Source organism: Octopus bimaculoides, chromosome 6 (genome assembly GCF_046866305.1).
Source record: "Octopus bimaculoides isolate indiv1 chromosome 6, ASM4686630v1, whole genome shotgun sequence".
NCBI classification, from domain to species: domain Eukaryota; kingdom Metazoa; phylum Mollusca; class Cephalopoda; order Octopoda; family Octopodidae; genus Octopus; species Octopus bimaculoides.
The window spans coordinates 10,417,514-10,439,807 of NC_142933.1; the positions used below are offsets into that span (position 1 = coordinate 10,417,514).

Sequence of the window (22,294 nt, forward strand, 5' to 3'; positions counted from 1 at the left end):
AAGTCTGTTTTTTTTTTAAAGAAAACTATCCCTTGAATTTGGGAAAGCTCGTAGATATTGATAATCACAGTGACAGAATACTTTTTCTACAAACAACTCATACAGAAACACACACATACACACATGCAAATACAAGAATATACACATAGGCATATATACAAAAAGACATGTTATATATACATATATATACAAACAGTAAAGTTTAATTTAGTGGGATATAAGTTCAGAATGTAAAGATCCGGAAGAAATGCCGCTAAGCATTTTGTTCGACGTGCTAACGATTCTACCAGCCAACCAGAATCGTTAGTGCGCCTGCAAAAAGGCTTTGCAATATTTAGACACATTTGTTTAAGCGCTGAGATCTGTTGGATATTTGTTTTCGTCAGTTCAGTTCAATAAACTAAAGATCCGCTGTTTACTGGGTTAGATATAATCGTCTGTGTGTTGGGGTACATCAGCCTCACAGTTAACGTTGGTCAATAAGTAAGACTTACTGAACAAAGCTTATCGCATTCAAAACAAAGCAAAGCAAATATAAACTTTCATTGGGATTTTGATACATCAAAACACGTAGTGAATAGAGGAAACGAAAGATTTCTTTATCAACTTACACTCTCTTATTTCAACTGCTTTCCAACGACCGCAAACACGTTTGCATTGTTTCCGAGAACACTTTCGGGGCCACTTTTCCAACCATGTATGTCCCTCACCACGGCATATGTTCCCGTAGTAACAACCTTTACACCCTAAATAAAAATACATATATTATAGTAATATCTACCCAGCAGTTTTGTACAGTGGATATTTTCTAAGGTAGTTTTATTATAAACTAGAAGAAGGTAAAAATGGTTCCAATAATATCCAACTGAAATCATATCCTTTACTTACTTCTAATTCATATATGAAATTCAGGAGTGGGAAAGGAGATAAATGATCCGAAGTGTGGGGAGTATAGTGATACCAGTTTAATAATACGTTCTTCTACAAACGTTTCTCCTACCTGCGTGCTTTTGGCAGACAAAAAAGATTTGGTGTGAAGGGGTAAATCGCATCCAGGTTTCGGTATAAGCGTAATTTGGTTGCTAAAATTTGTGAACGCTAAAAAATAAAACTAATAAAACTAATAATAATAATAATAATTAATTCGTTTTATTGGCCACAAGGGCTAATATCAATTAAAAACATATAAGGACAAAGACAGGACGAAGGTTACAAAAGGTTTTGTCCGAAAAGGTAGGAAAGTTCGTCTAAACAGAGGAAGAAAACGGAGAAAGATATAATAAATAAATAGATAAATAAATAGATAAATAAATAAGTAGAACTCCCAAAGGGGGAGGCGCTTCGAAAAAGGAAAGTCTACACGTGGAAAAACCCATAAAACCACGGAAGCCTGGTCAGAAAAAATAAGAAAGGGGTATAAAGCCCTTTCTCCTTTTACATTACCTTTTTTTTTTCTCTTTTTTTTTTTTTACAAGTGTATTCTCAGAATTGGTCCGTTTATACTGGCCATTCTTCCAACAGTCACCCATCTTTCAACGAATTTGCTATGAGACAGCACTTCCCTCTCTACTCTCATCTTCCTTTTCAAGTGGAACTTGAAAAAGTTGATGAGGCCTTGGCCAAAGAGGAAAGTGTCTGTCTTTAGCCCTTTCAAACGGGTCCACCATATCACCTCTTTCGCTACAGCCACTAGGCATAGGAAAATTGCCTTGCCCTCCTGGTTAAAGGAGGTCGGCGGGTCAATTCTGACGATGGATCCAGCTGATAGCCGGATCCGTCCTACACGTGACAGTAGCTGTTCGATATAGACCCACAGGTCAGCAATGCTCGGGCACTGGACGAGTGCGTGCAGAACGGTTTCGTCGTCCTGAGAGCAGGCCTCGGGCAGGCCCGGTTGACGGCACTTCCATGTCGGTAGAGTTTATCTCGAACAGGTAGCGCACCTCGGTAGCACTGCCAGGCGAGGGACCTTTGGAAATTATCCATGGGCCCCGGCCCGAAAGTTCTCCTGAACAGACTGCTTAGCTGATTATCCTCGACGCCTAGAGTTTCCCCGAGAACGTCGTCGCACTTTTCTCCCACTAACCCTCTATAGAACGCTAGAGTGGAGCTACTACCGATCGCACTGCCCGCCTGACTGAGGGCGGTGAGAGCTTGGCGGCACTCGAGGTGCCAAGCGCCCTTTCTCGGTCTACGTTTGATCCAGGATTGCAGCTCTGTTAAAGAAACGAGCTGCGGAAAATCGCGTCTGACGAAAGGCGACCACACCTGTTCACCGTCCACGAAACGCTTGAGATGTCGTAACCTGAGCGCATGTTTGCGCATCAGCAACCACGGCATGCCGAGGCCTCCGTTCAGCGGCTGTTGACAGCAGATGGAGCGCCTGACCAGTGGTACCTGACCCTTCCACAAAAAGTTGAAGAGCAAGCGTACTATCTTGGTTAACCAGCGGTCGGGACAAGGGACGACGGTCAAACGGTAATAGATGACGGATGCGATGTACGCATTCGCCACCTCCGCTCGACCTTTCAAAGAGAGCTCCCTCTCAGCCCATTTCTGGGTGAGGTTGGCCATCCTGTTCGTCACTTCTTCCCAGTTTTTCTCCAACTGCAGGTCCGGACCGAACCAGACCCCGAGCAGTTTAACGGGTCCGTCTGTCCAGCACCCTACGACGCTGTTGGACGGCATGGACTTGCCCCTGCAGGTGCCTAGTTGCAAGCCCACTGACTTTTCCGCGTTAATTTTCGCACCTGTCACCGCTTCATACTCGTTTAGTGTCTCGCCAATCAGGTCAATATGCCTGTGGCTCGACACCATCACGGTGACGTCGTCGGCATATGCAGACACGCTCCTTCCACATCCCAGATCACGCAGGACGCCCCTCAAAGCCTCCAACTTCCGCAGTAATAGCTCGAGAGTCAATACATACAGAAGGGAGGAGAGAGGACACCCTTGGCGAACCGAACGCGAGATGTTGAACAGTTCCGATAGATGGCCGTTCACCCGTATGACCGAGCAGATGCCGCTGTATAAAGCAGCTATCAACCCGCGGAAGACCGGACCGAAGCCAGCTGCCTTGAGAACAGCTGCCAGGTATCGATGGTCGACCCTATCGAAGGCTTTAGACTGGTCTAAATTGATCAAAGCCCCACCCGCGCCAGCTTCGTTACCCACCCTCTCTATGATGTAGCGCATGAGATGGAGGTTGTCGTGGATAGACCTGGTCGGCACAGCGCATGTCTGCGCCTTGCCGATCAGTTTGCCCACGACAGGTGCCACTCTCTTGGCTAGCACCTTGGCCAAGATCTTCAACTCTGTGTTGAGCAGAGTGATGGGCCTAAAGTTCCCTATAATGTCCCCCTTGTTTGGGTCCTTTCTTAGCAAAGCCACCACTCCTCGACAAACAAAAGCAGGAATTCTCCCGTTTTGTTGCCAGTTGCAGTAGACGTTTGCCAAGACGCCCGCAAACAAGTCTGGCATTGACGTATAAAGCTCGTAAGGCAGACCATCCAAACCCGGCGATCTACCTCTCGTGCAGCCTTTCATCGCTTCCTGTACTTCCCAGGCAGATATGGGTCCTTCGCAGCACTCGGCCTCGCTGGTCGAGAGTTGCGGCAGGCCGTCTAGGTACACACCGAAGTCTGTTTTGTCGTCCGTCCTACCGTCGTCCCGAACAATTGAGCAAAGTGCTGCTGAAAGGCTGAACACATCTGCTTCGGTTCCGAAATCTCGCAGTCGTTCTGGTCCACTAAAGACCGAATGGTCGCTCTGTTCCCACGCTTCGCCTCAACCACGCGGGCCCATCGAGCGGCCTTAGTCCCCTCCCCGCTTACCGAAAGTGCTTTAGCTCTGACAACGCAGCCTTCATGCTTGGCATCAAAGTGTTGGTCGAGGGCCACTTCGCTGCTAACACGTCGGTTGCGATGCCTGTCCTAAGAGTCTCGTCTAGTTTGTTAACTAAATCCCGCTCTGTTTTCTTACGTTCTACAGCTAGAGCCTTACTAAACCTAATTGATTCTGCTCTAATTGCCCGCTTCAGAGCGAACCACCAGTTGTTGTTGATGATTGCCCCGGTTAAAGCCCTCTTAACTAATAAACTAATCCGGTCTCTGTAGGCTTTGCACGCCGTTATTGACGTGTTTAGCTTCCAGTAACCGGGGCCTTGTCTATGGAGCCTATCTAAGTCGACCGTACAGATCACGAATTTGTGGTCCGTGTAGCCGACTATGTTGAATTGTGGACACCCTATGCTATCCTTATCCGCTGGCCTACAGAAAAATCTATCTAAGTACGATCTAGACGACCCGATGCGATTAGTCCAAGTCCACATTGGCACATTCGGGTTGTCTAGTCGATACCTGTCGGACAGCTGAAAGCGTTTGAGCAGGTTGGCGAGGCTCTTGCATCCCCCTTTCCTATTAGATGCTCCCGCACCCACCCTATCGATACGTTCGTCTAGGACAGCGTTCCAGTCCCCAACTAGCACTAAAGTGCGAGAAGTACCTAGGAAAACCTCCAGACGTTTGAAATAATCCGACTGCCCTGCTCCTGTCGGAGCGTAGGCAGCCAGTAGTCTGAAAGCAGCGCCATCACTACTATCGACGTCCAGGACCACCAACTTACCTTCCGGATCCAGGAAGACTGCCCTTATTTCCGAAATAGCACCGCAGTACCTCCACCGCCCGCTCCCGGCCGACATGGAGATAGAAAAATCTCGTACCCGCCAAAAAGGGCTGCGAGTTCCTGCGGGTTGGAGAGCCTGGTTTCGCTAATGGCTGCTACATCTACAGTGTAAGACCTCAGGTTGTTCAACAGGTGACCTTGTTTCCAAGGCGACCCGAGGCCTCTCACATTTATGCTTCCGATTCTGAGAATTACTATTATTATTATTGTTCAAGCGGATGGATGTGTCTCTCGAAGCTCTGTAAGTTGTTGCCGTTTTTACCCGGAAATCTTTTGAAATCTGTTTTGACTAGGTTCTTTCGGAGCTAGTCGGTTAGGCGAGATTTCCCCCATTTAGGGGTGAATTCTTCGTTTGAAAAACTTCCATTTTCACATTTCACACGTATCATATCTGAAAAATGTCGGAAAAAAAATAACAAGCTGTTCTCTTCTCTCTGCATCACTCCCCTACAAAAAGAATGACGGGTCAAGTCTTTTTTCACCCCGCCCAGTTAATGCCATAAAAGGCAAAATGTCAGTGAAAAGAGCAGCCAGCTGTTCTCTTCTCTCTGCATCACTCCCCGACAAAAAGAATGACAGGTCAAGTCACATTCCACCCGACCCAGCTGACGCCATAGTGGACAGTGTTCCTGATTCAGGTCTGTTTAACAGACTCTCTGCTGCTGACTTCTCAGCTCTCACCTCCACCATTGCTTCTACACCGGAGAGGGAGGAGGAAAAAAAAAGAACAAGAAAACAAAGTAAACAACACCAGCAACAGCACCAAGACCACAACCAGTAGCCATTGTAACGGTTTCGCCTCCGCAGCTAAGCAGAGCTCAGAAGAAATCCAAGTGACAATGGCAGAAATAAAAAAATGCCAAGGAATTGTTAAGAAGGGGTGGCAATAATGTCTTCCTTAACACTCCACAAGCATTAATACAAGCAACGAAAAGAAAAACAATAGTATACAAGGTATTCAATACAAAATATCAAAAGATGGAGTATGCTACCCACAGAGATTGGAGATAGCTCTAAAGCCGATATGGGGCCAAAAAAGCTTCGTAACCAAAGGGAGGCGCTTTGGAACAGTTAAAGGCGGAAGAATTATTACTCGTGCCGACATACCTTGGTCGACGTGTGACAGAAATAAAAATAATAATAATAATAATAATAATAATAATAATAATAATAATAACAACAACACTATGTACAAATCCAAATATATTGTACCCTCGGCATAACACCTACATCAACTTCTAACTTGTTGTCTCTTGAGGTATCTGGGTGAGACTTGGATCCAACTTGTACAAATGCAAATCAAAAGTCAAACATAAAATAATAATAATAATAAAAGGGATATATTCACAGACACGACAGAGCTGGGACTTACATACACTGGAAGCTATGCCAACACTATGGAATAACAACAACAAAAAAAGATGGTATAGGCACACCCCAGGAAAGGTCACAGAAAACGAGAAAGCAACCATACTATGGGATATGCCACTACACACAGATAGAGAAATTAAGGCCAAGTAGTTCGAACTAATCTGGTCTTCCTGATCAGAAAATGCGATCTTTCGAAACTCCTTTCACCACCCCTTCGGAAAAAAATTCCCCACAAATTTCTTTATAGTCGTAATCTATGCTGTTTGAAAGGTATTTGTGTAAAATTTCCTTAAATGATATCCATTTTCCTGAAAGTTACGAGGGAAAAAACTCGAATCTTGTGAATTTTTCAAAACTCCTCTCCCCATCCCTTCGGAAATATTCCTTCTCATACCTCACAACTCTCTATTTACTCTGAATCCACGTCATCTAAGTAGTATTTGTGGAACATTTTGTTAAAATGTATCCAATTTGTCTGGAAGTTATGAGGCAACAAATTCGTGTGCGTTGTTTATGCCAGTTTTGTTTGTGTGCATACTTGCGTGCGAGTTTGTCTGTAATTTAATACGGCCAAATCGGCACAAAATGGGAAAATACTCTGAAAGAAAGTACGCCTGAAATGGGAAGGAGAAACGGAATAAAACAAGTTTCGCGTAAATCGGAACATGGATCCCCAATGTTTGCTTGACCTATTTATATAAAATTGAAAGTGATGCTTCTTTAGAAAGAAAGAGAGAGAGAGAGAGAGAGAGAGAGAGAGAGAGAGAGAGAGAGAGAGAGAGAGAGTGAGAGAGAGAGAGGAGAGGGAGAGTGAGGGTGAAAGAGAGAAACAAATTGGAAAGGAAGGTGCAGGGGGAAGAGAGGAGGATAGAGTGGGAAATAGTGAAGGTAGAGAAGAGAAAAGGAAGTAGAGTATTTTGGGGGTTTGCAGAGGTAGAGAAAATGTTTGAGAGGGACGGGGAGGTAAAGAAGGTGTGGCTTTTATATCAATGTGGTCAAATTTGTTTGATTAGGATTCAATATGTTGTTTCTTTCCTTTTTAGTGACCTTTTGGGTGGGGAGGGAAAGCAATTTTTCTGATCAAGTAATCGAGGTTTTTAATTGGAAGACCAGATATATTTTTTTTCTCATGGAACAATTATAATTACATTGCAAGGTCTTGCCTTCTTCTTTTGTATTGATTAATGTAAGGAGAAGAGAATATTTGCATGGATGTTTTTGATTAAAATTCCAGTTGTTGTTTTCGATTTAGCCGTGTAAAGGTATGTTTTTGAAATATAGTTCCATTGCATTTTGGAATTTGGGCTTGTTCTTTGAGCATTTATAGAAGGGGAAGATCTTGACTTTTACATCTCCACATATTTCCATATGTTTGTTCAGTGGAATTTTCCGTAGTTCTTCTTGCGAGATTTAGTGTCTGTGGATTCTTGTGCGTTGGGAAAAGGAATTATTGCTCTCACCAATATAATTTTCTTTGCATTTGGGAGAAGTAACGCAGTATATGAGATTTTGTGCCTTGCAGCTCATATTTGCATTTACGTTGAACGACAATCCACTCTTAAATTTTATGTGGGTGTCCCCATATATATATATTTGAAGTTGTTGTTCGTGTTGCATATTCCACATTCTGTTACGGAGAATTTTGTTTCATTCACTGATGTGAATTTTGCCACTGTGAGTTGTTTTAAAGGAATTTTCAGTCGTTTACTATTTCAGATGCAGCTTTTATCTATCAGAATTTCTCATTTTGGGGCTCTGTAAGAATATTTGGTAGGTTTGTATTACGTGGAAAATATTGGTTATTCCAGAGTTGTGTGTATTAATAAAGGGAATAGTATTTTCCTTGTTTTTTTTTTCTTTTGGAGTCCCTAGTTGTGTGATGTCAAATATCGTCGGTTTCGAGAATCTATTATTTACTAGGTTCACGGAGTAATTTTGTTCTTGTAGGATGTTTTTGAGTTCATCAAGTCTAATTTGGCATATTTGTGGGTCAAATGCTCTGGTGCAGATACGTGTTGCATACTGTATGGGATGTTCCTTTTAATATGTGAGGGGTGGCAAGAGTAGAAAATCAAATATTGGTGTGTCTCTGTTTGTTTGTAAAATGTCTGCTGTAACAGTGGAGTTGTGTATTTTGATGTGAATGTCTAGGAATGGTAATTCCTTGTAGGTTGTTACTTTTGTAAGTTTGATAGATGGGTCAGTGTGTTGAGGAGGTCGTTGTGAAATGGTCTTTTAATCTATCCCCCAAAATGAAACAATCATCGAGGTAGCGCTTCCACTTCATCACGATGTCTTCCTTGACGCTGTGATCACAGATTTTTCCTACTTACTCGTAAAGTTAACCTTCTAGGTAACCCATGACTAGGTTGGCATATGAAGGTGCAAATTTCGTAGCCGTGCCCTCTATCTGTCGGTATATCTTATTATTAAGACTGAAGGTGTTTTCTTCTAGTACTAGACGTGTGGCTTTGGTAATGAAGTCTGTTCTGAAATGTTCATCTATACATCTTCTGTGTTTGTCTACCCAGTTCGACTGCTTCCTGGCCTAAGCTATGAAGTATGTTGTTATAGACTTTAATGACATTAAAACTTGCAAGTATACCTTCCAGGACAGTAGTTAGGATATGCTTGAGTAAGTCCATGCTATCTCGTATATAGCTGGGTATTAATGGGCATATATATATATATTTATATATATATATATATATATATATATATATATATATATATATATATATATATATATATATATATATATATATATATATATATATATATATATATATATATAAATATACATATATATATATATGCCCATTAATACCCAGCTATATACGAGATAGCATGGACTTACTCAAGCATATCCTAACTACTGTATATATATATATATATATATGTATATGTATATATATATATATACATATAAGTCGATATATGTATGTATATGTATGTACATTACATGTATGCATAAAAATAATTTGCTATCTTGATCATTGGACATTTTGCACATACACACGTATATATGTAGACATGTACGTGTATCTGTCTCTTCTGTATTTAATCAATTAACCCCTTCTTCTGGTGTGTATAGTGTATGCCTGCATGAACTGTACATATATATATACATACATATATAGATATATATTTGTATATATAAATATATATATATATATATATATATATATATATATATATATATATATATATATATATATATATATATATGTAAATATATAAAAACAAAATGATAAAGAGAGCAAAGGTAAGGTTGAAGAAATTTATGGATAGAGTCTTACAGCTGTTTCTGGGAAGATCCAGTACTTCCCTTCATCGGAGACAGAAAAAATATAGTAAACTATTATTATATCCATAGGCGGATATTTTTAGTATTTTTAGTACTGGATCTTCCCAGAAACAGCTGTAAGACTCTATCCATAAATTTATTCAACCATACCTTTGCTCTCTTTATCTTTTTGCTTTTATATATTTACATATACACACGCTAATACACGACTTATAATACCCAATCCTGTTCATACAATGATTGGGGCAAACTAATTGGTATACAGCACTTACTCGATATTACCTGTATCCTCCGGGGTTTGGTTAAATCCAATACCCTCCTCAACCTTATATATATATATATATATATACGGATTCACATACCTATATCTATCTATCTATCTATCTATCTATTCATATTTACATACACGTGTATACGAATTGACAATTCGTGGCAATGGAGATCATATACCGGCAATTGTAACGCATTCAAAGTATGAAAAGACTGATTAGCTGAATAGAGGAAAAGATTTTGTGCTCAACTAATGCTCCAAATTTATTCATTCAGTATTTTGATATATGATTGGCAACTTACGGTTAACGGTTACTGTCATAACAATTGTTATCGCAGTCATAAGCAGCACGCAAACAGGAAATAGTCGTGTCATATTGATCTGAAAGTACAAAAGTATTTTGACGGGATCGAAATAGTAACTGTTGTTAATTTCAAGGAAAAAGAGGAACAACGAAAGTAGATACGTGTGTGCATTTTATAGGTATACATGTGTGCTTGAATGTGAGTGTGCGTATGTTTGCATGTATGTATGCGTGTATAAAAGTTTATCTGCATATATATAAATATATATATAGGTGTGAGAAAGTTGGTATGTGAAAGAACGTGGTTGGATGTATAAAAGATAAACAAGAGTGAAAAAACTACAGAAGGCTTGTGTTACATGGTTAAAGTATATATTTAAATTGTTATGTCAGAATATTGTTATAATATTTTGGGTATAGTAACATTGTACTCGGAGAAATAACCGGTTTTGTGTTGTCTTTTCAAATTTCTCTACTTGTATCGTAACATGTCTTCGCTCCAATGTATAAAATGGAGTTCTAGATAGGGGGAGGTAATAAGGGATTTTTCCGGTATAAGGGAGATAATTGAAATGTGGGAGGTGATAGATTTTGATTAATTTACCATGATTTGGTTTAGAGGGAATAGAATGTTAGGTTTTGTTCTATATATTTTTCTCTCAGTGAGGTGAATTTCCTTATTGAAAAGTGTTAGCAATGGTTAAGTTTGGGCTTATATTTTTCAATGATGGAGGTTTCCTTATTTAATCTAATTTGTGTTAGTGTTCCAATGGTACATTGATAGAATGGAAAGATTATAAATTGTGGTAGCATTTGTTTTGCGCATTTCTCAATATGTTCACTAAAGGGTATCATTCTGTACTCTGGGAATGCAATCTGCTGTCGATGCAGAGTGCATCTGCGTCTGAGCGATAATCCGGTGGACCCTATGTAGTGTTCGTGGCAGCCCGAGCATCTTATGACATAAATAAGGTTAAAAGAGAGAACAAAGTGTATGTACGCTGCTACAAATATATCTCGACTGATGAAAGAAAACTCCGAATGACCTCTTCTTGTTTTCTTTGTATCGTCTGTCTGGAGGTTTTGCGTTCTTGTCCCGTTTTGTATTATACATATATACATATATAATTAATTCAATAATAGGATAAAATCTTTTACAAGAATTTATCAAGTAGCTAGCGTGAAAAAACCTCATAAGGGAAAAATCATTTAGAAGATTGTTTATCCCTATATATCTATGTAAACGGCAGGCTTTTTTGGAATTGCATCTCGGTACATACATACATATATATACATACACATAAGCATGCATAAAAATACTGTAAGATGTGTTACGCGTGTTCCTTTTGTTTGCCTTTACATAGACCTATGGAAGAGTTTAAAGGTGCGATAGAACCTATGACAACATCTAGAAAAGCTTCGTGTTATTTATTAAGTAATTGTGGTGAATTATGCATTAATATTTGGAAGGCTTCTTTTAGGCACAGCTCGCAAGTGGATCATTTACCATGGTATAGGACCCTAGAATCTATTCTGGCCTATGATTTTCTATATGTTACCTTTGTATTTATAAAATGGTGCATATGGTTGGTTAGGGAGGTATATCACTCCAAGCCTTTATGATGTTGATTGGATGTATGACTTTTATCACTCTCGATACATGTCTTCAGATTACACTGTACTCAGACTGTACTCAGACTATACTCAGACCCAAACCCTCTAAGATGTGCGTATTGAAGTTTTCAGCGTGAATGCTAAGTAGTACAAGAAAGTCGTTTCCAAATGTCTGGCAGAGTGAATTGCGTCATGGTGTTGTTTTCTCACAGACAGTGCCCAACTAACACTACTATACTATATAGTCGACAAAATAGGAAAAAACAATGCACGTGCGTAAAATTAAAAATATCAAATAGCGACAACGTACCCATCACACGCTGTGTATATTTAAACACACACATATACATGAGGTGTGATCAATGAATACCCGGACTGTTGCCATAGTAACGAGGCTAAGACACACAGTGTGAAGTCTCTTGGTACAGATTGAAAGCTTCTATGCATTCCACCTCATAAACAGGAGTTACACCACAGTCATTTTGTGATCTTTGCTACCCTGGTATCTATTAACCAATTTATTTTGTCCGAGTTATTTATTAATTAGGAGAAAATAAATACATATAATAATATATATATGTATATATATATATATATATATATATATATATATATATATATATATATATATATATATATATATATATATATATATATATGAAAGAAGGTTTGAAAATGCACTTATTTTTAAAAAATATTTATTTACTTAACCGGTTTCACTTTTTTAGAAAAAGATTATCAAAAGTCTTTGAGAATAATAAAAAATGTTAAAAAACAGTCTGAGTATTAAAATGCATATATGCATTCTTTGATGATAAAATATATTTAAAGTATAAAGCTTTGTATGAACTTTGTAGTGTTACATACTGATTGTCATATTAAGGTGAAATTGTTAAAAACAGAGAACGGGCCAAGGCAATTGCTACCCATGACCTGCGAAAACCGAAACACATACACGGCACGTTAAATAGTCTCCCATATCTCTCAACACACAATCCTAGAAATGCAGAAGCTTACACAATAATATACAAAAACATCCCACTACTGAATCAAGACCCACGTCTAAAAAGAGTACTCGCAACCCATAAAATAATAAAAAGTAAAAGACAACCCAAATCCCTAAAAAACCTACTCACGAATGCAAAATTGCCCAACACAAGCCCACCACCTACTGTCAAAAAATGTGGTCGTTCCAACTGCAGGACCTGCATCCACCTCATGGAAGGAACAACATACAGATTCCAGTCGGGACACACTTTTGTCATAAAAAATAACTTCACCTGCGCATCAAAAAATTTACTTTATGCCATAAGGTGTGAAGGGTGCCACAAAGAATACATAGGGTAAACGAGCCTTACTCTCAGAGAAAGGATGACAGTCCACCGCCAACAATTGAGGGATCCCACCACAAGACAGATACCACTCAGTGGGCATTTAGATCTGTGTGCACAAAACAAGTCTCCCAAATTCCTAGTTTTCCCATTATACCAATGCTCAGACAACACCACTGACCAAACACGAATAAATAAGGAAAATAATCTTATTCAAAAATACAGACCACAGCTCAACATACTCTAACATAAGCCTCCTCCCCAGGTGCACGCCCAAAACAAAGACACACAGATACGCAAAATCACACACATCAATACAATGCAAACCTCCGACACGAACACACTTACACACATATATACACACACACACAATCACAGTATCTCCACACCAGAGCACAAACCCACATACATTTCAAGAAAGAACACATGCGCATATATATACTTACAATACAATTGTAGCAACCACAACCAACACCCATACACACATATGTAAACAGGTACATGCACACACCTACACACCACTCCGGCAACCACAAATCATATTCACACACGCATATTTGCATACATATGTACACACACATACAAACACCATACGCCTGTTCCCCAGTAAAAATGTCACATACACACTCAAAAGAAAAACACACACAATACAATCCCAACAATCACAACAAACACCCACAAGCACACATGCACAGAAGCATGCACACACAATGACACACCTCCCCGACAAATACAAGCCACATAGACGCACTCACACAAACACACGCACACGTATACACACATATACTGTACTAACAATACAAACAAAACTAATCACTCACAATTACAGCGCACACACACATGTACACATATACACCAGGAAACTACACAAACCATACCCACGTACACACACATACAAACGCATACCCAGTACCAACATACACGGAACACACATGCACACACATACACCTCACCTGGATAAACCCAACGTACAATGACACCTAATAAATGCAACACACACATACATGCTCACACACACATACACCCTCATGCACACACATACAGTTGCTCCCTCACACACACACGCACCACAATGACAACTCAAACACAAACATACTTAGAGACACACACAAACTCACGTACACACATATAACACCCCCACCAACACACAACACAAATAAACATACGTACACATACAGACATACACATACATATGAACCATCACACACACATACGGTTGCTTACACACACACACACACACACCACAATGGGTATTTAAAACAACACACTCACTCAGACACAGAGAGAGACACACACACACTCACGTATACACACACTCCCACATTCACACAAAACACTCCCACGCACACACACAGATGCACACATACATACACACACAGACGCACACACATGTACACACCCTCACACATACATACGGTTGCGCTCTCTCTCACACACACACATCACAAGGACGATTAAAACAACACATACATACTCAGAAAAATAGATATACGCACAGTCTCACGTACACACACCTAACATCCCCACCGACACAAAAACACACACAAACACACATACACACGCACTCACAAACGCACTCACGCACACACACGAACAAACACATATACACATACACACACACAACACCCTAACAAATATTAATCACACACATACACACTCACACAAACGTGCACACACATACACACACCATCCTACCATAGATAAAAAAACACACACATACTCATATACACATGCCACACACGCACACATACAGACATAGGCATACACATACATATGAACCATCACACACATACGTTTGCTTACACACACACACACACACACACACATACCACAAGGTATTTAAAACAACACACCCACTCAGACAGAGAGACACACACACACTCCCACACTCACACAAAACACTCCCACGCACACACACAGATGCACACATACATACACACACATACGCACACATACATACGGTTGCTCTCACACACACACACACACCACAAAGACTATCAAAACAACACATACACACTCAGACAAAGAGATATACGCACAGTCTCACGTACACACACCTAACATCCCCACCGACACAAAAAACACTCAAACACACACTCATATACACATTCCACAATAAACTCTGGGACCAATAAAAACGGCACACACACACACACACACACACACACACACCCACACCCACACCCACACACACGGACACAAACACACATATATACACACACATAGAGATGTGCACAGAACCAGTCCCAAAAACCAGTGAACCATGACAGACTGTCACAGACCAACCAAAAATAAAAAAAATCTTCTTTAACTCTTCTTCCCTCCCACCCCAGCTAGCCAGTCATACTGTCTCTTAAGACAGTAAAACATTCCTTCAATATACACAAGAGAAAAAGGCCAGGTCAGTTCCTTCTCAATTTTATTCGATTGTCAAAGAATATGTATGAGAATATGTATACGTATATGTATTTTTCCATATGTGTATTTTCATACACTGTTTTTAACACTGTTTTTAACAATTTCACCTTAATATGACAATCAGTATGTAACACTACAAAGTTCATACAAAGCTTTATACTTTAAATATATTTTATCATCAAAGAATGTATATATGCATTTTAATACTCAGACTGTTTTTTAACATTTTTTATTATTCTCAAAGACTTTTGATAATCTTTTTCTAAAAAAGTGAAACCGGTTAAGTAAATAAATATTTTTTAAAAATAAGTGCATTTTCAAACCTTCTTTCATATATATTTCCACTCGTACGGTATTCCACAACTTTACTTTATTATATATATATATATATATATATATATATACATAGATGTATGTATATTTACATATATATACACACATATATATATATAGGTATAGATAGTTTGCTAGGTAGATAAATGGATAGATAGATAGATAGATAACTTTCTTTTATTAGCCACACAGGGCTGCACACAGAGGGGACAAATACAACTGTAGAGCTTTTCTTTAAGAAAAAAAAATAAAAAAAAATCCGATCAAAAGGGATCGGTAGGGGCAAAAAAAAAAAAGGGGTATCGTATATCACAGAAAATATCAATTGCGTAAAATGGGGTAACATTAGGTTTATCCATGGAGAGAAAAGCCTACGGAAAAGACCATAGTAACCTGAGCAGGGAATAGACACATGAGAGTGAAGTGCTCTCTCTCTCTCTCCCTTTTTTTTTTTTTTTCTCGATTTATAGGATCATGCTCAAAGAGGTATCGTCACTCGCACGCACCATCTTTGCTACATTCACCCACCTTTTAATGAAACTTTCACGAGACAAAAACTGTCTCTCTATTCTCACCTTCCTTTACAAGTGATACTTGAAAAAGTTGATGAGCGATTGGCCAGAGAGGTAAGTTTTCGTCTCTAATCCTTTCGCTCGGGTCCACCACACACATTGTTTCACCATGGCCACCAGTATGATGAACACTGCCTTGCCTTCCCTGTTGAGGGACGGTGGTGGAGCAATTTGCACGATAGACTCGGCTGACAGGCGGACTCGTCCCACACGTGACAGCAGCCGTTCGACATAAGCCCACAGGTCGGAAATCTTTGGACACTGCACGAGTGCGTGCAGAACGGTTTCGTCGCTCTGACCGCATCTCGGGCATGTCGGTCCGGTGTGTCTCGAACCGTGTCTGTAAAGCTTATCCTGAACGGGTAATGCTTCTCGATAGCACTGCCAGGCCAGGGATCTCTGGTGGTTGTCCATAGGTCCCGGCCTGAAAGTTGTCCTGAACAGGCGGGTCAGGTGTTCCTCGTCGACGCCCAGATTCTGCCCGAGATCGTCGTCGCACCTCCCCTCCACTAATCCTCTATAGAACGCTTTTGTGGAATCAAAGTTGCACAAGATTGGTCCCGGACGGCAGAGTTGCTTGAGAGCAACGCGACACTCGCGGTGCCATTCGCCGAGGCTAGGTCTCTGTTTAATCCACGACTGCAGTTCGGCTAAGGAGACGAGCTGCGGGAAAGCGCGCCGCACAAACGGCGACCACACCTGTTCACCGTCGTCTAGGAAGCGCCGGAGATGTCGCAGTCTCAGCGCATGTCTGCGCATCATCAACCACGGCATACCCAGTCCTCCATTTAGCGGCTGTTGACAGCAAATGGATCGCCTAACCATCGGAACGCTTCCCTTCCACAAGAAGCGGAAGAGTATGCGTTCCAGTTTGGTGATGGTAGGGTCGGGACAAGGCACGACAGTCAGACGGTATTCGATGACGGATGCAATGTACGCGTTCGCCACCTCCGCCCGACCTTTTAGGGATAGCTTCCTCTCGGCCCATTGCCGGGTGAGAGTGACCACCCTAGTCGTTATTTCGCTCCAGTTCTTCTCCACTTGGAGGTCCGGACCGAACCAGACTCCGAGCAATTTAACCGGCCCGTCTGTCCAGCGTCCCACAGTGGAGACGCTGTTAGACGGCATGGGCTTGCTTCTCAAGGTGCCGAGCCGCAAGCCCACTGACTTATCCAGGTTAATTTTTGCTCCCGTTACCGCTTCGTATTCTTTTAGTCTCTCGCCGACCAGCTCGATGTGCTTTTGGCTCGACACTACGACGGTGACGTCGTCCGCGTATGCAGACACTTCGTCCCACATCCCAGCTCTCGTGGGATGCCTCTCAGCGTCGCCAGCTTCCGCAGTAGAGGCTCAAGAGTCAATACATACAGAAGGGCCGAGAGGGGAATCCTTGACGAACCGAACGCATGATGCCGAAAGGTCTGGATAGATGACCGTTTACGCAAACTACCGAGCGGATGCCGCTGTATAAGGCAGCGATTCAACCGCGGAAGACGGGACCGAAACTAGCCGCTATGAGGACGGCTTCCAAGTAGTGATGGTCTACCCTATCGAAAGCTTTTGATTGATCCAAATTGATCAGCGCCCCACCCATGCCAGGTTCCTTAACTACCCTGTCCATGATGTAGCGGATCAGATGGAGGTTGTCATGGATACTCCTACTCGGCACGGCGCACGTCTGCGCCCTGTCGACTAGTTTCTCGATGACAAGCGCCAACCTCTCGGCTAACACTTTGGCCAAAATTTTCAAATCTGCGTTGAGCAGAGTGATGGGCCGAAAATTATCTATGATGTTCCCCTTGTTTGGGTCTTTCTTTAGTAGTGCCACTGCTCCTCGCTTTACAAAGACGGGGATGCTCCCGTTTTGCTGCCAGTTGCAGTAGACAGCTGCCAAGACGCCTCCAAACAAGTCTGGCATATGACAATAAAGTTCGTAGGGCAGACCATCCAAGCCTGGCGACTTGTCTCCCTTACAGCCTGCCATCGCATCCCGTACGTCCGCGGCTGTGATGGGTCTTTCACAACACTCCGCCTCTCTTGCTGAGAGTCGTGGCAGGCCATGCAGGTAGGCACTAAAGTCTACTCTGCGTTCTGACCCACCAGTTGTCTCGAACAGTCGGGCAAACTGCTGTTGAAAGGCCTCGCACATCCTTTCAGGCTCGAGTAATTCGCGCCCTTCTTCATTTGTCAGAGACCTAATGGTGGCTCTGTTGCCTCGTTGCGCCTCCGCTACTCGGGCCTCTCGGGCCGCTCCAACTCCCTCGTCCCTCAGAGCACGCATCCTAGCTCTGACAACACATCCTTCGTGTTTGGCGTTGAAATGTTGGTCGAGGGCCAACCTCGCTGCCACTACGTTGGACGCGATGCCAGTACTAAGTGCCTCTTCTAATTTTTTAACTAGGTCTCCCTCTATTCTATTTCGGTCTAACGCTAGGGCCTTACTGTACCTAACCGATTCTGACTTGATCACTTTTTTGAGGGCATACCACCATCTGTTGTTGATGATGGCACCCGTTAAAGCTCTCTTAACTAAAGTGCTAATCCGGTCCCTGTAAGCCTGGTGTGCCGTGCACGACGCGTTCAGCTTCCAGTAACCGGGACCCTGTTTATGTGTCTAATCTAAGTCAAGCGTACAAGTCACAAATTTGTGATCTGTGTAGCTGACTATGTGGAATTGTGGACAACCTACTCTATCCTTATCCACTATCCTACAGAATACCCTATTTAAGTACGATCTGGACGACCCGATGCGGTTACTCCATGTCCACATTGGCACATTCGGGTGGTCCAGTCGATACCTGTCAGACAGGTGGAAACGTCTGAGCAGGTCTTTGAGGCTTTTGCATCCCTTTCTATTGCTATCGCTGCCTGCGTAATCTAGATGCGTGTCCAGGGTAGCGTTCCAATCCCCCACTAGAAGTAAAGGTCGAGATGTTCCCAAGAAAACCTCTAGACGTCGATAGAAATCTGGCCGGCCTGTTAAAGACGGTGCATAAACTGCTATCAGTCGAAAAGCACACCCATTGCTGCCGTCGACATCCAAGACGACCAGCCTACCCTCCGGGTCTAGGAAAATTGCTTTTACTTTGAGGTCCAAACTCTTCCGAAGAAGCACCGCGGGGCCTCCTCCACCCATTCGCGGCAGACACGGAGAAAAATAAATGTTGAAATGTCTGCCGAACATGTGCTGGAGGGCCCGCGGGCTGTGGAGTCTGGTCTCGCTGATGGCTATGACATGCATATTTTGTGACTTGATATCGTTTAACAGATACCCTTGTTTCCAAGGCGACTCCAAGCCACGTACATTTATACTGCCTATTTTGAGCATGATTCTATCAAAATTTGTGTTTTACACACGAAAGGAGAGAGAGAGTTACTTACTGTCCGAAAGTTCTTGGTTCTTCGCCTCACAGTCTTCTCTCAGAAGGTCTTTGTACAGTTTTTTAGATGAATATTTCTGGTATCTCCCTACTGCATCCGGGTAGAGAGATTTCAGTGTATTGTATGTGCTACGTGTTACGTGTATGATTTTGATGTGTTGTGGTGGTGTTGTTCGTGGGTGATTGCTTGTTTTCGTGTCATTTTCTGTTATGTTAGTGTTTGACCTAATGAATTTCATTAGGTCTAGATTGTTTGTGTTTATCGCTGTCAACATTGTTGTGGGGTTCTGTGTTGGTGCGTTTGTGTTGGTGTTTTTGTTTTCTGTGGATGTGTTGGTTTCGGGGCTGGTAAAGCTCCCCGCTTTGTTTGTTTGTTTTTCCGTTCTTTTTTTTCCTCTTTTTCTTCTTCCCCCCGTGGCCACTTGCCAATCCTCTGTGTCATCTTCATCTGACGACATGTCGGAGGAATCGGAGGGTGGGAGGGGAAGGGTGTTGGGGTCTATTTTTGTGTGGGTTGATTTTGTTGTTGGTGGTGTTGGTGCTGTTTCGTGACAGTTGGGATGTGGTGTTTGGGTTTTTGGGGGTGGGGTGGGAGTCTTTTTCGTGTTCCCTTCTTGTGGGGTTGTTGTTGTTGTTGGTGGTGATGATGGTGCTGATTCTGTTCTTGGTGGTACTGGTGGTGTTGTTGTTTGGTTCGGCTGTGTTGCTGGCTGCTGACGATTCTCCATTTCGTTGTACAGCTGCTTGACCAGTTGTGCATATGGCGGTGTAGGCAGTAATGCTGTTTTTTCTGGTGCTTTTGGTCTTCTTGTGGTTGTTGTTGTTGTTGTTGTCTTTCTTGGTATTGTTGACGTTGTTGTTGCCTTTGCTTCTGGGCTACTGGGCATGTGTTTCGAAGGTGAGTTTTGCTACTACAAACGTAGCAAACTGGCCTTCTGCCTTCGACGAAAACATGGAAACTTGAATCCTCAGTTAATTGGATTCTATGTGGAATTTTCTCGTAGTTTGCTGGATCAACTTGTACCAGGAGTTGAAATTCCTGGCCAATCCAGTTTTCATTGTACACGGCAGATGCTTCTAAAATGTTTATTTCCTCCTCTATGCCGAGACATATGGCATATACGAGCCATTCTTCCTCAATTTCAGGAGGCACATTCGAAATTTTTATTTTCGTAACCCTACGACCAAGGTACGTAGGGATCATGAGCAGGTTCTCATGTTGTAATGACTTTGTGGAGAGGTCCTTGGCTCGCTGCTCGCTGTCGAGTCTTACTTCTATTGTTGCGAACTTTATTCCTCTCGTTATGTAAGTTTTATAAGACCATAGTGGCTTTAAGCATCTCTCAACCTTTTCTTGAGTGAAGTTTTCCAGTGTCTTTGTCTTTAAATTAATGGTTCTGTAGATGATAGTTTTTTTTATCTATGTTTATTTTAAAGTCCGCAGATGTTTGAAGATGGACTGTAACGTCCTTTTTACTTAGCATGCTTTTGCATGCGAGTAATTCCTCTTTCGATATATTCAAAATTCTTTTTCTGGGCCTTCAAAGCCTCGGCAAAGTTCGTGTTTGTTGTGGTGGTGGTGGCGGTAGTGGTGGTATCAGTGGTGAGGACAGTGGTGAGGACATTTGTGTCCTTGCTGTTGCTGCTGTTGTTGTTGTTGTTTTTGTTGTTGTTTTCACTGGTGACGGTGGCAGGCAAGACTGCTGTAGCAGCAGAGTTTTTACACGTGATGGTGGTAGTGATGGTGGTTGAGGCAGCAGCAGTAGATTCACAATCATTGCTCTTCTCCACCACCTGTCTGCGTTCATGCGGAACGGCATTAAGTTCTTTCGCCTCTGGTATTAGAGGCGGGAAATCGGCCTTGTATACCGTAGCCATATTCGTTTTACAGAATATGGCTAGGAACGAGGAAGATGTTTTTGAATTTTTGGAAATAAGGCTCTAAATAGAGCTATTTCCGATTTGAAAAATATATACTCACGAAGTATTTTGTGTAATACACAACTTATACAAAATTTAAAAACAAAACAGTTCTTTTAAGAGGTGAAAAATGCAACTTACATGGGAGCCGATGTGTCTACCGTCCGTCCATGATGAGATAGATAAATAGATAGATAGATAGATAGATAGATAGATAGATAGATAGATAGATAGATAGATAGATAGATAGATAGATAGATAGATAGATAGATAGATAGAAATACACAGCTATATATTCTTATACAGAAACAGAGAAAATGCAATTAGTCTAAATATAAACCTTATATATTCTGCTCTTTACCAACAAAATCAAATCAACATACTGCCAGTAACCTTATATTAGACGCGTTTTTCATGAATTATAAGGAGACACTGACGAACAAATTCAGTTGTTAAAATCATATTTAAGTTATAATGCAAGACAATCATGTAAACATTTCATACAAATTCCATAAAAATTAAAATATTTTTAAAAGTTCACTTACGTATACCAACAGGAAAAAGCTGTGAAGAAATTTGAAAGAATGACGAATGCGAAAACGATGCGCATCTATAACGAATATAACATCTCCAGTCTTTGTGAACAGCTGGTGATGATATATCTCAGTCCCAAACCTGAATCGGGTAATAACGACATTTTATAAAATACTACCTGACAACTATAGACTTTTTATGGCTCGTAGAGAAGTGGAAACAATGGTTTCTTCTTCTGCACCTGAACTAAAAAAAA

General features: G+C 41.5%; 1 protein-coding gene across 2 annotated transcripts in view; it reads right to left on the bottom strand.

The window, feature by feature from the left end:
• The window catches only part of LOC149134939 (uncharacterized), a 27,885-nt gene extending 5,591 nt beyond the window's left edge, over nucleotides 1-22,294 (bottom strand). Inside the window, exons 1-4 of one of the 2 annotated variants that reach the window (XM_089353411.1) lie at nucleotides 22,050-22,294; nucleotides 21,646-21,661; nucleotides 9,935-10,013; nucleotides 612-746 (exon numbers count right to left, since the gene is read on the bottom strand). In XM_089353411.1, coding sequence (XP_089209537.1) covers nucleotides 612-746; nucleotides 9,935-10,013; nucleotides 21,646-21,661; nucleotides 22,050-22,114 — 295 coding nt within the window. In that variant the 5' untranslated portion in view covers nucleotides 22,115-22,294. The remainder of the gene's footprint in view (nucleotides 1-611; nucleotides 747-9,934; nucleotides 10,014-21,645; nucleotides 21,662-22,049) is intronic. The other variant, XM_089353412.1, reaches the window with a different exon arrangement.